We start from the raw sequence: 13,576 nt of genomic DNA on the forward strand, positions 1-13,576 counted from the left end.
TGTGTCCTTGTGAGTTCTGGGTGTGTGTTGTTCATGTTTAGTGAGGTGAAGTGTGATGATGATGATCATCATCATCGTTTAATGTCCGCTTTCCATGCTAGCATGGGTTGGACGATTTTGACTGAGGGCTGGCGAACCAGATGGTTGCACCAGGCTCCAATCTTGATTTGGCAGAGTTTCTACAGCTGGATGCCCTTCCTAACACCAACCATTCCGAGAGTGTAGTGTGATATTTTCTTAATATGTTCAGTGATTGTGTTTTGTTGCTATTGAAGGAAACAATGTTGGCACAACTCCCCTGGAGGGTGTTTGAGGTGTCTGAACTGCATGTGGATGCTTGATGTTTGGGTATAGAAAATTATAAAGATAAAGGGTGGTGTCATCTATGTAGGAGTGGGCATTGTTGTAAGAGGCAACAAGCAGGGCTGTAATGTGTGGGAATGAGGTGAACTGGAAAGAAAGGGCAGTGATGTCAATGGCTGAGAGGCCTTGCCAGAAGAGGAAGAGGGATTGAAAAAGTGGGAGTAGGAGCAACATGGACCATTTTGGCCTCGGGCAGTGGCTGTGGGTAGATGCGTGTAAATATGCGAGCTAGAAAGACAATTAGCAGTAGGTTCTAGTAGTAGGTCAGATAGTTAGGGCATATCTCAGAGTTAACCCTGCTAACAGTTGACACTGAGGATTAAGTGAACCATACTTTGATTCACATATTACAGTTATCTCTTATAACATAATGGATATGAGTAAGACTATGGGGAACAAAACCAAACCCTGGGACACATCGAAATTAAAATGATGTGTCAGATGCAGCACCATTAGCACATGTCAAAGTAGTTGTTCTGACAAGGTGTCATAAATTCGAGAACCCAGTTTTGATAGGAGAGTTACGCATCTCAGATACAGTCAAAAGCTTTGCTGATGCTGAGGGTAACACTGCATTCAGCAAATTTCTCAGGAGTGAAAGCTTAACCAGTGAGTGATATAGAAGAGTAGGTCTCCAGTAGATATAGGTTCACAGAAGTTGTGCAGGCAGTTATTTAGAAGAGAGACAGACAGAAGGAGCCGGAGAAGATTGAAATGGTTAATGATGGCCTCCATCACTCTTGAGACATTGGAAGTGAGTGTTATAGGCCAGGAGTTGACAGGGTTACAAAGGCTGCTCTTCTTTGGAAAGGGACACACATTCTCAGTTATATATATATATATATAATATATATATATATATATATATATATATATATATAGAGAGAGAGAGAGAGAGAGAGAGAGAAAGAGAGAGAGAGAAACTGGAGAATTTGATGAGTATCTGGGCTATATTTTTTCAGGGCAATGCAATGGATAGTGTCAGGATTGGTAATTTAAAGTAATTGAGAGTACTTTCACATTTGGTATTTGTGTGCATGGTAATGAAACTGGTAAACTGGGAAGGGTTAACTTTGGAGCGGACTTACCTAGTGAGAAGAATGTGGAGTTGGAGGCAGAGATATGTAGAGATATTTTCACAGAATCATTATAGGAGTACTGCTTACAGACTTATTCTGGTTGAGAAGTGGAGAAAAGGGGAATTCCTCAAAGTTGGTGGAGATCCCCTTTTGAAAAAGGATGCAAAAGACTAGATACAATTTGAGAAGAAAGAGAATTTGATGGTTGCAAAACATGGAGTTATCCTTCACAGTTTAGATGATGGACTTGCAAGAATGTCGTGTTGAATAAAAAGTCATCCAGTTTGTAGGGAAGGATGTGATTAGCAAAGTAAACCCAATGATTTAGTCTTCAACAACATAATTAAAGTAAGATATTTAAACTGATTCTATCAACCAATTCACAACTAACAAAAACTGTTTTCATGCCTTGTCAAAGAAATTCTTTATTAAAACCATATATGGTGTTAGAATAATTGCTAAATCATTCCTGCTAAAGATATGTTTAAGAAATAAGATATATGGCGTCTGAAATAGTGTTTGATCAAAGCTGACAGAATTTTAACAGTTTACTGAAAATGTCAAGGTTTAATAAATAAATGTCTTCTTTAAAACATTAATTTCATTGTTGTTTTAATGATTGATTTACTCTTATTCAGAGGATATTATGGCTAAAATAGAAGAAGCAGGATTCAAGATCTCAGCCAGGAAAGAAATGGTTTTAACTGAAGATATTATAAATAAAATGTACAAGAAAGACCAATCTTATTATGAAGATCTAAAAAGATATTTAATGACGTATGTATCCTGTCTTCTATAAATTATGAATACCTTGTAGAGTTTATTTTTCTTCTGGAATTGGTACTTGTCTCTCTCTGAAAATTAATAAATAATCAAACATCTTTTCTGCTTTCAAAAGAAACTAAAATAGATTTTATCATATGAACATATTTATTAATTAACTGGAAAATGTTTTTTTTATTAAACAGAGCTCATTAATATTTTTTAGAGATATATAGATTGTAACTGTCGTGTAGACTGACACAAAATGTTTCGACAAGATAAATATGATCAGAACATTTCAACAAGATATATTGTTGTGAATTGACACAGTTTTAAAATATTAACTTGATAGTTCAAATCTTTAGGTAATTAGGTAATTGAATAAAAACAATGTTTTGAACACTTAAATGACCTGCTGACAATAATGCTTTTTCTACAGACTCTAAGATTATTTTCTTTCATACATTTGATAAGAGAACTCTTTCCCAAAATTTAATAGTAGGATTAAACAACCTATCTATAGTAATACTATAACTTCTCTTTGTTTTTATTTATTGGCATTGCCTTACATATTTTACCCAACTTCTCATCTGCATTGCTTAAAGGTCTTAAAATATTATATCATTCTTTTTTTGTTGTTGTTGTATTCAGCTGACCAATTCATTGACACCTTTTTTTGGACTATATTCCCAGACAACAATATACCTGTTATATCCTTATCTAGTGACTGAGTCAACTACCTATAAAAATACACAAACTAACCTTGTTACTCACTCTGTCGACTGTAGCACTTTGTGATATATACAGCACTACCCTGACGTAGTGAACTGGCAGAGTTGTTAGCACAGCAGGCAAAATGCATAGTGGCATTTTGTCTGCTTTTACATTCAGAGTTCAAATTTCACCAAGGCTGACTTTGCCTTTCATCCTTTTGGGGTTGATAAAATAAGTACCAGTTGAGTATTGGGATCAATGTAATTGACTTACCCCTCCCTCAAACTTTCTGGCCTTGTGTCAAAATTTGAAACCAATATGTTGCATTACAGTAGCATTTCTTAGTGTCTCTGGTTCTATAATTCTGTGATTTATTACTAGCTAGATGTACCAAAACTGTAACAGGTGACATGGAAATGTCAGTTAACATAGATATACATTTTGTCAAGAAATATGTAATTGACAAAAATATGTTATTTGTAATCCATTAGATTGAAGTTACTCAACAGCTTGATCAGTGACCAACAACTATGCAGCTGCTGTGATAACATGCCACAGCACTGTTTAAAAAAAAACCTTAGAAAAAAAACATAGCCCATCATATGCAATTGTTTGGTCATAAAAAATCTATTAAGAGAATGAATAAAAACAGAAGACCACCACAGTAGAAGTGATTAGGCCACTCCCCCTGGTGAAGAGAATTAGCCTGCATGAATCCTCTGCTGTTGCCATGCAAAAGGCACTCATGCTGATGCCATGTGAAAAGCACCCAGCACACTCTGTAAAGTGGCTGGTGTTAGGAAGGGCATTCAGCCATAGAAACCAATCTAAATCAAACTAGAACTTTGTGCAGCTCTCCAGCTAGCCAATTCATTCAACCCATTCCAGCATGGAAAACAGATGCTGAAGGATGATGATACTGAATGTCAAACTGAATGAATGGTTGATGTAATATCAGGTTGAGTAAAAAGTAAGCAACGTTTTGAACCATGAGGAATTTATACCAGATTTTTGCACAGTTTTGAATTTTTTAAAACAATTTTTGCAATTGTCTGATAATACAGACATAGAATTGTCCAAATACATCAATAAATTAATGTTGATATTTTTTTCACTGTTGTTACAATCATCTGAAATGAAACTGTTAAAGTGCAATATTCAAGCAATTTTGCTATTCAACTTCAAAAAAGGACGTAAAGCAGCTGGTTTGGTGAGGAAATGACTAGTGAGTGGTCAGCTTGAAAATGGTTTTAATGATTTTGCAATGAAGACCTGAGCCTTGAAGATTGTGAGCGTGGTGAACACCCATCTGCCATCGATGACCATCAAATACAGACCGTCATTGAGAAAGACCCATGTAAAGCCACTTGAGAACTGGGAAAAGAACTTCAAGTTAGCCAGAAAACTGCCAGAAGCCATCTGCATGTGATCTGAAAATCAAAAAAGCACACGATTTGAATGAAAATCAGAAAATGTGCAGATATGAAATTTGCTTGTCACTTCTTCTCCGTAACCAGACCAATCCATTTCTTGACCGTATTGTAATTTACAGTGAAAAGTGGATTCTGTACAATAATAAAAAATGTTCTTCACAGTGTTTGGACCAAAATGAAGCACTGAAAACCTTCCCTAAACCCAAGCTCTTCAGAAAGAAGGTTATGGTGACTGGTAGTGTACTGTTGGACTCATCCACTGTAACTTCTTAAAACCTGGAAAAAACCATTACTGCAGAAACATATTGCCATGAAATTGCCAAAATGAAAGTAAAACTGTTACTCCTCCATCCCAATTGGTCAACAAAAGAGGGCCATTCATTCTTCATGACAATGCTGGAACACATGCTTCACTAATGATGCACCAGAAGTTGAGGGAACTTGGTTACTAAGTTCTTCCCCACCCAGCTTATTCCCCAGACCTTTCTCCTACTGACTACCACTTTTTCAAGCACCTTGCTGGTTTCCTGCGAGAGAAGGAGTTCAAAAATAAAACTGATGCTGAAAATGCATTCAAAGAGTTCATCAGCTCCAGAACTCCAGATTTTTATGTTACTGGAATTAACAAACTTGTAACACATTGGCGAAAATGTGTTGATTGCAATGGTACTTAGTTTGTTTAATAAAACTTTCGCATTGTTGAAATATATTGTGATGAATTTCCTGTTTCAAAAGGTTGCTTACTTTTTACTCAGCCTTACAGTTTGTTGGTTCACATTTTCAGCTCCAAACATATATTTTCAGCCTCAGACATAAGTTGTGAAGTGAGACACTTAAAAACAATAATCCATGTTCTTCTTTCTTTATAGGATAGATAGATGTCAGAAGGGCATCTAACAGTTCCAATAAATCTGAAAATAAGAAAGATGCTCATACAAATATATCAACAAACAATAGTTATGCTGTATAAAACTGTCACATCAATGAAACTTAGATTTACCACTAAAAACAATTTATATTTGTCCTAATTGAAGTTTTCTTCTGTTCTTTTATATTTGCTGCATAGAAAATCTGATGAGTAAAATATAGTACAATATAGTATAGTGGTATAGTAATAGTTGAATGATAATTTATAAGATGAGTATTAGACCACTGAAATGAGTAAGAAGGATTAGTCAAATAATTCAACATCAATGCTTGGCTGGTATTTTATTTTATTGGTATTTGTGATCAGAACGAAGAGCTGGAATAAATATTACAAGGCAGTGCTCCAATAATTTTTGGCATATCCTCTGAGTTTGATTGGTTAGGATGAGAGAAGAAACCTGAACTTATAGGTTACAAGCAGTAGGATGCAGAACATGAAGCTATCAATTCTTCCTTGGGCAAGAGACTCATCAAATTTTACAAAAGCAAATTATTTTACCTCATGCTATGTAATACTATTAGACTTCAGCTGCAGATGCACTGGAAGGAATCTCACATGATTTAAACTGAAGAACTGCAAAGTGTTTACCACAAGCTTTGCTCTGAAGTCCTTACTTTGGCAATACTAATTTTGTTTATATATACCTAAAGTAAAGAAGTTTTGTTAGTCATATTATCAAAATGTTATGGAAATACTGTAATGTAGCAAATCTCTCTGTCTATCTAACTTTGTTTTGTTGGTAAGCCAGTCTTGCAGTAAGGTCACTAGTAATGTCTAATTTGTAACCCAACTTGGATAGTTCTCAGATAGTGCTATCCTATGGTTGTCTTAACTGTTAAACTTCAGCCATAGAACTACGAATGGGAAGAATGCAATTGGTTTGTAAATCATAGTTTGCCACTTACTCTATCTTCAGTGGTCCTTCAATGTTTATGGTTCTGACTCGGGAAGATGCTGTCTTTGGATTTAGACAGTTATTGGGACCTGTTGATCCAATAGAAGCCAAAAAGATAGATCCATATTTGTAAGTATAAAACAATACTGTGTTTATAGTTGATTGTATTAACAAAATTGTATTTTAAATATTTATTAGTGCAAGCTCCATTAGAATGTATGGTGTTCATCATCATCAAGTTGAAAAAAAAAAAACGAGTAGTGCCCATAGCTTTAGCACTTCTCTCCTGATACATATTAGACAGATCAATTTGTATGAGACCTTTCTGTGATCCTTCAAAAAGGATAAAAATCTACAGGATCTACTGGAGAGTTCCCTTTCTCCCCTAGACACACCCATTCATATACTCTGACCTTGATTCTTGATTTGTCTCTTCATCTTCCATACAATTACTCTATGATCAACATAATTTAGCTCTTTGGTTGCACTTCCCCTAATCAAACATACTGAATAATTTGCAGGCTCTGCGATGCATTGTACATAGTTGTAAAAATGTATATGATTAATTCCCTTCAATTGTCAAGCAGTTACCATCTATTTTTATTACAGTAATTCCTCGCTATATGGGGGTTCACTTATCACGGTTCACCTGTTATGGTTTATTATTTAAGCGGTGTTGTTTTGCATTTATAATAATAAAAAAAATACAGTACAGTACTGTTTCTACAGTGGATTTTCACCTATCACAGGGAGCGGTTTGGAATGTAACAACCATGATAGTCAAGGGATTATTGTACCTTTTTTTTTTACTTTATTTTAAATTACTAGATTATTTGAAAATTATTCATAAATTATCTCCTTTGCACCATTTATTATTTATTGTTAGGTACAGACATGGCCATATGGTTGAGAGGTTCAATTGCCAACCATATGATTTTGGGTTCTGTTCCATTGCATGGCACTATGGGCGAGTGTTTTTTATTACAGCCTTGTGAGTGACTTTGATAGATAGAAAGAATCCTGCTGTGTGTGTGTGTGTGTGTGTGTGTGTGTGTATGTATGTTTGTGTGTGATTCTGTCTCCTTGTCTTGATAGTGTGTGATAGTTGTAAGCAGCATCACTATCATACAAGCAGTGCCATTCATTTCTGGTCTTCCATGAAAACAGAGTGGGTCAAGAAGAAAAATTACCTTGCTCAGAATCAGATGAGGGTTAACAGGAAGTGTATCTGACAATAGAAAATTCCATTTGACCCATGCAGGCATTTAAAAAATGAATGTTTAAATGATGATGATGATGATGATGTTCTTTTCGTTGTTGTCATGTAGCTCCAGGCCAGTTTGATAAAACTGGTCTATGATCAAAGCTGTAATCATACTCTCTTTTCCATATAGACTGTGTTTCAAATTTTCTTATTTTATTTAAAAACTACTTGTTGAAATTCAACCAAATTTCCACAGAATGATGGCAACAGTTATATGTGTGTGGTGTGTAAAAAACACGAGGTTTTGCACAAGTGTAAACAAACTGTGGCTATTTGCATGATTTCCATGAACTTTCAGTGTTCTAAATTATTAATGAGTGGTCTGACAATCGTATAATTATGGGTTGTAAATGTGACTTAACTGCTTCAGGGAAATCTGTTATTACTTCTGAACTTGCAAAAGGTAAATCAACATTAGAAATATTTAAAATAATTGGAAGATATCATCAATTTGGGAAAAAATTTGTTACAGCTCTTACAAAGAGATGTATGAGAGCCAACAAGGGTCAGTTGAGAGTTATTTCTCAATGTTCTCTGTCATGAATTAAGCATGAAGCTCTAAAGAACCCAGGTCTTACAATTGGAGAACTTTTCAAGTGCATTGGTGAAACAGTTGTGTCCTGAGCTACCTGATGTCATCTTCTGGAAAAAGTCAGTAAACTAGTGATATCAGTTGAAAGGCCACTTTCAAACCAAATATACATACAAAATCACCTAAAATGGGCAGAAGATAATATGAAGGTCCACTTTGCAAAAGTTTTGTTTATGGATAAAACTTGTGCTGCTCTTGATGGTTGGGACAAGGGATGGGTTGTAAATGGATGAGATTGTCATTAACTCTTGAGATGCCAACAAGTGGGGAAGAAGTATCATGATTTGAGCAGGTATTATTGGAGGTATTATGGTTGGTCCTTGGAAAGAGCCTGATGGTGTTAAAACGACCATGGATGCTTACATAGCCTTTCTGAGGGAGCACCTTGAACCTTGGTTAAAAAAAGCAAAGGGCCACCTTCAAGACAACCATAATATTCATGCAAGATAATGTGCCCTTGCATTCTGCAAAGGAAACGACAGAGTATCTTCAACAATTAGGCTTCTGTGGATCTTGGAAGATGACGTGGCCTGCCTGTTCTCCCAACTTGAACTCAATAGAAAAACTTGTGGAATATTCTAAGGCGATAAATTTACCAGAATGGATGCCAGTTTAGGAGCAGGAATGAACTGTGGCAGGTGATAGTAGATGTATCTCATGATATAACATCAGAGGAGATCCAAAAACTAGCATGTTCCATGGACCTGTGCCTTTTCCAACTTATTTCAAACAAAGGCTCATATATCACTTACTAACCAGCTCAGCTATCATTTTTGAATCCTGTTTATTTTTTTACTTCTATTTCTTCCATATTTATGACTATGTATTCATTTTGGTATGTACATCAAACAATTAAATTAGTACTTTCTTGTTTACATGAGTTTTAATTACACCTTACTAATAATTTGAAACAGTGAATGTTTACATAGATTTGCGAAATGGCTGTAGTTTACGTGATGTTTTACTGAACCTCACATTTTTTACATGCCACACATATGCCACCATCATTCTGTAAAAATTTTGTTAAATTCCAACAAATAGTTTTTAAATAGAATAAAAAAATGTCACGTCATTAATATGAAATGCAGTGTAGGCAAGGAAATCAATAATATAATATCCAACTTGACCTTTATTTGAAGATGGTTGGGTGTTAATTTGAGGGATATTTAGCTACTATTTCTGGCAGGTTGAGTGACCATGTAGAGGATTTAATCTATATGTTAATCAAGTGCCTTGCTTCAACCAATGGGCTTTTATATTTTTTCACCACTTTTAATTGTCTACAGCTTGTTGATTTTCTACAATGTTGAATTTTGTTGTCTGAGGAAGTGTTCACATGTGGAAACTCAGAGTAATAGCACAAGTGACATCTTGGCTCAGGGATATAGAAGAAGGCACTTGCCCAAGGTGCAGTGTAGTGGACTGAATCCAAGAGTACATGGTTAGGAAGTAAACATCTTAACCACAAAGCCTTGCACACACACACAAATATGTATATATATGTGCATAGTGCTACATATATAATTTTGTAACCATGAGTAAGCTGGTGGATTGAGACTTTAAGAACCTGTCATATGTGTGTGCGTAAAATTATGTTTAGGAATCATTAAATGTACATGTTTATGGAAAGGCTCTGATAATCCAACTAATGAAGTGAATCTATTTCATAGATTGCGAGCACAATTTGGGACAGACATAATGCAAAATGCACTGCATGGAACTTCCAGTCTTATGAAAGCACAACAATTAAAAAACATGGTATTTGGAACTGACACATGTAAGTCAATCTTTATTATTACAAATAGCACAGAACATTTGTTACTGTACTTTCCATCAAATTGCATTTCAGTTGGATAAATTTTATTCTATCTTATATTACATTATACATCATGTCTTGAATAATCACAACAGTACATGCACCAACACCAAAAAAAAATGCTGAATGCCACTACATTACAACATACTATTTTTTCACATATACCGCATCACTTGCCACATCATACCTTCATAATACTACACTTCTTTTTATCATGAACTGTATTTCAGTTCATTTCACATCATCGTCGCCGCTGCCGTCGTCGTTGTCATTTAACGTCCGCTTTCCATGCTAGCATGGGTTCGATGATTTGACTGAGGACTGGCAAACCAGGTGGCTATACCAGGCTCCAATCTGATCTGGCAGAGTTTCTACATCTGGAGGCCCTTCCTAATGCCAACCACTCCAAGAGAGTAGTGGGTGCTTTTATGTGCCCCCGGCATGAGGACCAGTCAGGTGGTACTGGCAACGGCCACGCTGAAATGGTGTTTTTTAGGTGCCACCTGCACAGGAGCCAGTCCAGCAGCACTGGCAACGACCTTGCTCGAATGTTTTTTCCATGTGCCACCGGCACAAGTGTCAGTAAGGTGATGCTGGTAACGATCACACTCGAATGCTGATTTTTATGCTGGTAACAATCATGCTCGTATGGTGCTCTTAGTGCTGCACTAGCATGGATGTCAGTCATCGAATTTGATTTCGATTTTGATTTCACTTGCCTCAACAGGTCTTCGCAAGTAGAGTTTAGAGTCCAAAGAAAGAAAGGTACACATAAGTGGGCTGTTTACACCCCTGGCATAGGCCACAAGGTTAAGGTCTCATTTGGCTTGCTGCATCTTCTCAAGCACAGCATATTTCCAAAGGTCCCGGTCACTAGTCATTGCCTCGGTGAGGCCTAATGTTCGAAGGTCATGCTTCACCACCTCATCCCAGGTATTCCTGGGTTTACCTTTTCCTCAGGTTCCCTCAACCGCTAGGGTGTGGCACTTTTTCACATAGCTATCCATATCCATTCTCGCCACATGGCCATACCAGCGCAGTTATCTCTCTTACACACCACATCTGATGCTTTTTAGGTCCAACTTTTCTCTCAAGGTACTTACACTCTGTCAAGTATGCACATTGACATTACACATCCATCAGAGCATACTGGCTTCATTCCTTGCGAGCTTACTCATGTCCTCAGTAGTCATGGCCCATGTTTCACTGCCATGTAGCATGGCTGTTCATACACATGTGTCATACAGTCTACCTTTTACTCTGAGGAAGAGGCCCTTTGTCACCAGCAGAGGTAAGAGCTCTCTGAACTTTGCCCAGGCTATTATTATTCTAGCAGCTACACTTTCAGTGCACCCTCCTCCGCTACTGACTTGGTCACCTAGGTAACGGAATCTATCAACTACTTTTAGTTTATCTCCCTGGAATGTGGTGGAAGTTGTTCTCTGCACATTTTCAGTGTTTATAGCACCTGAGCATCTGCCACATATGGAAAGTAATATCCCAGTTAGCCTCCCTTTGATATTGCTGCACCTCTTATGTGTCCATAGCTTACACTTGGTGCATCTTATAGAGTTTCTACCTACACCTTTTTTACAGATCAAGCAGGCCCATCTACCTGAAGAGATATGTAGTTTGTCTGCCTTCCTACTTATTAAGACTTTGGTTTTAGCTAGGTTGACTTTAAAGCCCTTTGATTCTAATCCTTGCTTCCACACCTGAAACTTTTCCTCTAGTTTTGATAGTGTCTCAGTAATTAGAGCAAGATCATCAGCATAGAGGAGTTCCCAAGGGCATCCTGTCTTGAATTCCTCTATTATTGCTTGGAGGACTATGATGAATAAGAGGGGGCTGAGTACTGATCCTTGGTGGAACCCTACCCCTACTCGGAATTCTTCAATGTACTCATTGCCAACTCTTACTGACAGCATCCCTGTACATGGCTTGCACAGCTCTCACTAACCATTCATCTATCCCTAGTTTCCTCATTGACCACCAGATAAGGGATCGGAGGACCCTGTCAAAGGCTTTCTCCATATCAACGAAAGCCAGGTACAGAGGTTTGTCTTTGGCTAGGTATTTCTCTTGCAGCTGTCTTACCAGAAATACAGCATCAGTGGTGCTTTTCCCTGGCACGGACCCAAACTGCATCTCATCTAGACTGACTCTCTCCCTAATTAGTTGGGCTATGACCTTCTCCGTGACTTTCATTAGCTGATCCAACAACTTGATACCTCTGTACGTATTTGTATCTAAAGCATCACCTTTACCTTTGAAGCAGTTGACTATGGTGCTGCTACACCAGTCATTGGGTATGACTCCTTCATGTATCACCTGGTTAACTATACGGGTGAACAGGCTATAGCCGCTATATGGTGGCTAAGCTACAGCTGACACCTCTGAGGTGATTCCTGATGGGCCGGGGGCTTTCCCTGACTTCATACCCTTAATTGCTTTATCTACCAAGGTACTGTCAATTCGGATAGCTGGTCACTCTCTTTCTCCCATTCATTTTCTTTATTGAGCAACCTTTCATAATGGCATCTCCAAACCTCTCTCTTTGCAGCCTAGCTTAATGCATGTGAACCATCATCCATGTGGACACATTTCTGTCCTACGACATCACGATTCTCTCTCACATACTGTCTTGCAACACGAAATACCTCAAGTCTTTGGTCCTCATGGTGCAGAACATGGAAGATGGACTTTAAACAATGATGATATATATATACACACACCGTTCCCCAACACACCAGCACATATTTATCTTGGGTAATCCCATAAGTAATGCGGTTTTGACAATTGCATGAACTAAAAGAGGGAGGGGGATGTGATAAACTGCTTTCCTGAACATGCTATGAAAAGAGGTAGTAATTTACCTTGTCCTTATTCTTAGTGCAAGTTTTGAAGAGTGCAGTTCGATTTCAACAGTTATTTTTTGAAAGCTATAATGGAAGTGACAAAGGAGCATATTCAGCATATTTTACTTTATGAGTTCAATAAGGGCAACAACACAATGGAAAGTGTGAGGAATATTAATGCAGTATATGGAGATCAGACAATAAATGTAAACCAGCGTCCATGGTGGTTCCAGAAATTCTGTGCCAGAAACTACAGCCTAGAAGATCAGCCTCGTCCTGGAAGATCTATAGAGTTCGACTAGGATGTCCTGCAAACCTTGGTAGAACAAAATCCCATTGTAACTGTTGAGGAACTAGCAGAGAAGCTTGGATTTGGTCATTCAGCCATTCATTGACACCTGTGTGCCATTGGAAAAGTCAGCAAATTGCGTCAATGGGTTCCTCACAAAGTTTCTGTGTCTAATCATGCACAGAAAGTGAATGTGTGCTTTTCTTTGCTGTCATGTCTCAAAAATGAACCTTTTTTGGACTGAATAGTGACTGGTGATGAGAAATAGGTTCTCTATAAAAATGTCAAGCTCTGAAGACAATGGTTAGTGAAAGGAGAAACACTGACACCCCAGGCTATAGAAGGTCTTCACCTACCTAAGTTGTTCCTATATGTTTGGTGGGATATGAAAGGCTTATTCCACTTCAAACTTTTAAACCCAAACCAAATGATAACAAAGGAGATCCAATGCAAGCAGTTTGGGTGGCTTAAGTCAGTGCGAGAAGAAAAATGACCATCTTTGGTTTCAAGATGAAAGGTGTTTTTTATTCAGGGTAATGCTCGACCACACACAGGGAGGATGACATTTCAAAGGCTGGAGCAG

The 13,576-nt window shown here is 37.5% G+C and overlaps 1 protein-coding gene across 5 annotated transcripts in view; it reads left to right on the plus strand.

The window, feature by feature from the left end:
* LOC115232268 (thioredoxin domain-containing protein 3 homolog) overlaps positions 1-13,576 on the plus strand; it is a 60,206-nt gene that overhangs the window by 44,736 nt on the left and 1,894 nt on the right. For all 5 annotated transcript variants that reach the window (XM_036500471.1, XM_036500470.1, XM_036500473.1 and 2 more), the window contains 3 exons: positions 2,081-2,219; positions 6,196-6,303; positions 9,701-9,807. In XM_036500471.1, the coding sequence (XP_036356364.1) occupies positions 2,081-2,219; positions 6,196-6,303; positions 9,701-9,807 (354 nt within the window). The remainder of the gene's footprint in view (positions 1-2,080; positions 2,220-6,195; positions 6,304-9,700; positions 9,808-13,576) is intronic.

The sequence above is a fragment of the Octopus sinensis genome, linkage group LG2 (assembly GCF_006345805.1).
Source record: "Octopus sinensis linkage group LG2, ASM634580v1, whole genome shotgun sequence".
Lineage (NCBI taxonomy): Eukaryota > Metazoa > Mollusca > Cephalopoda > Octopoda > Octopodidae > Octopus > Octopus sinensis.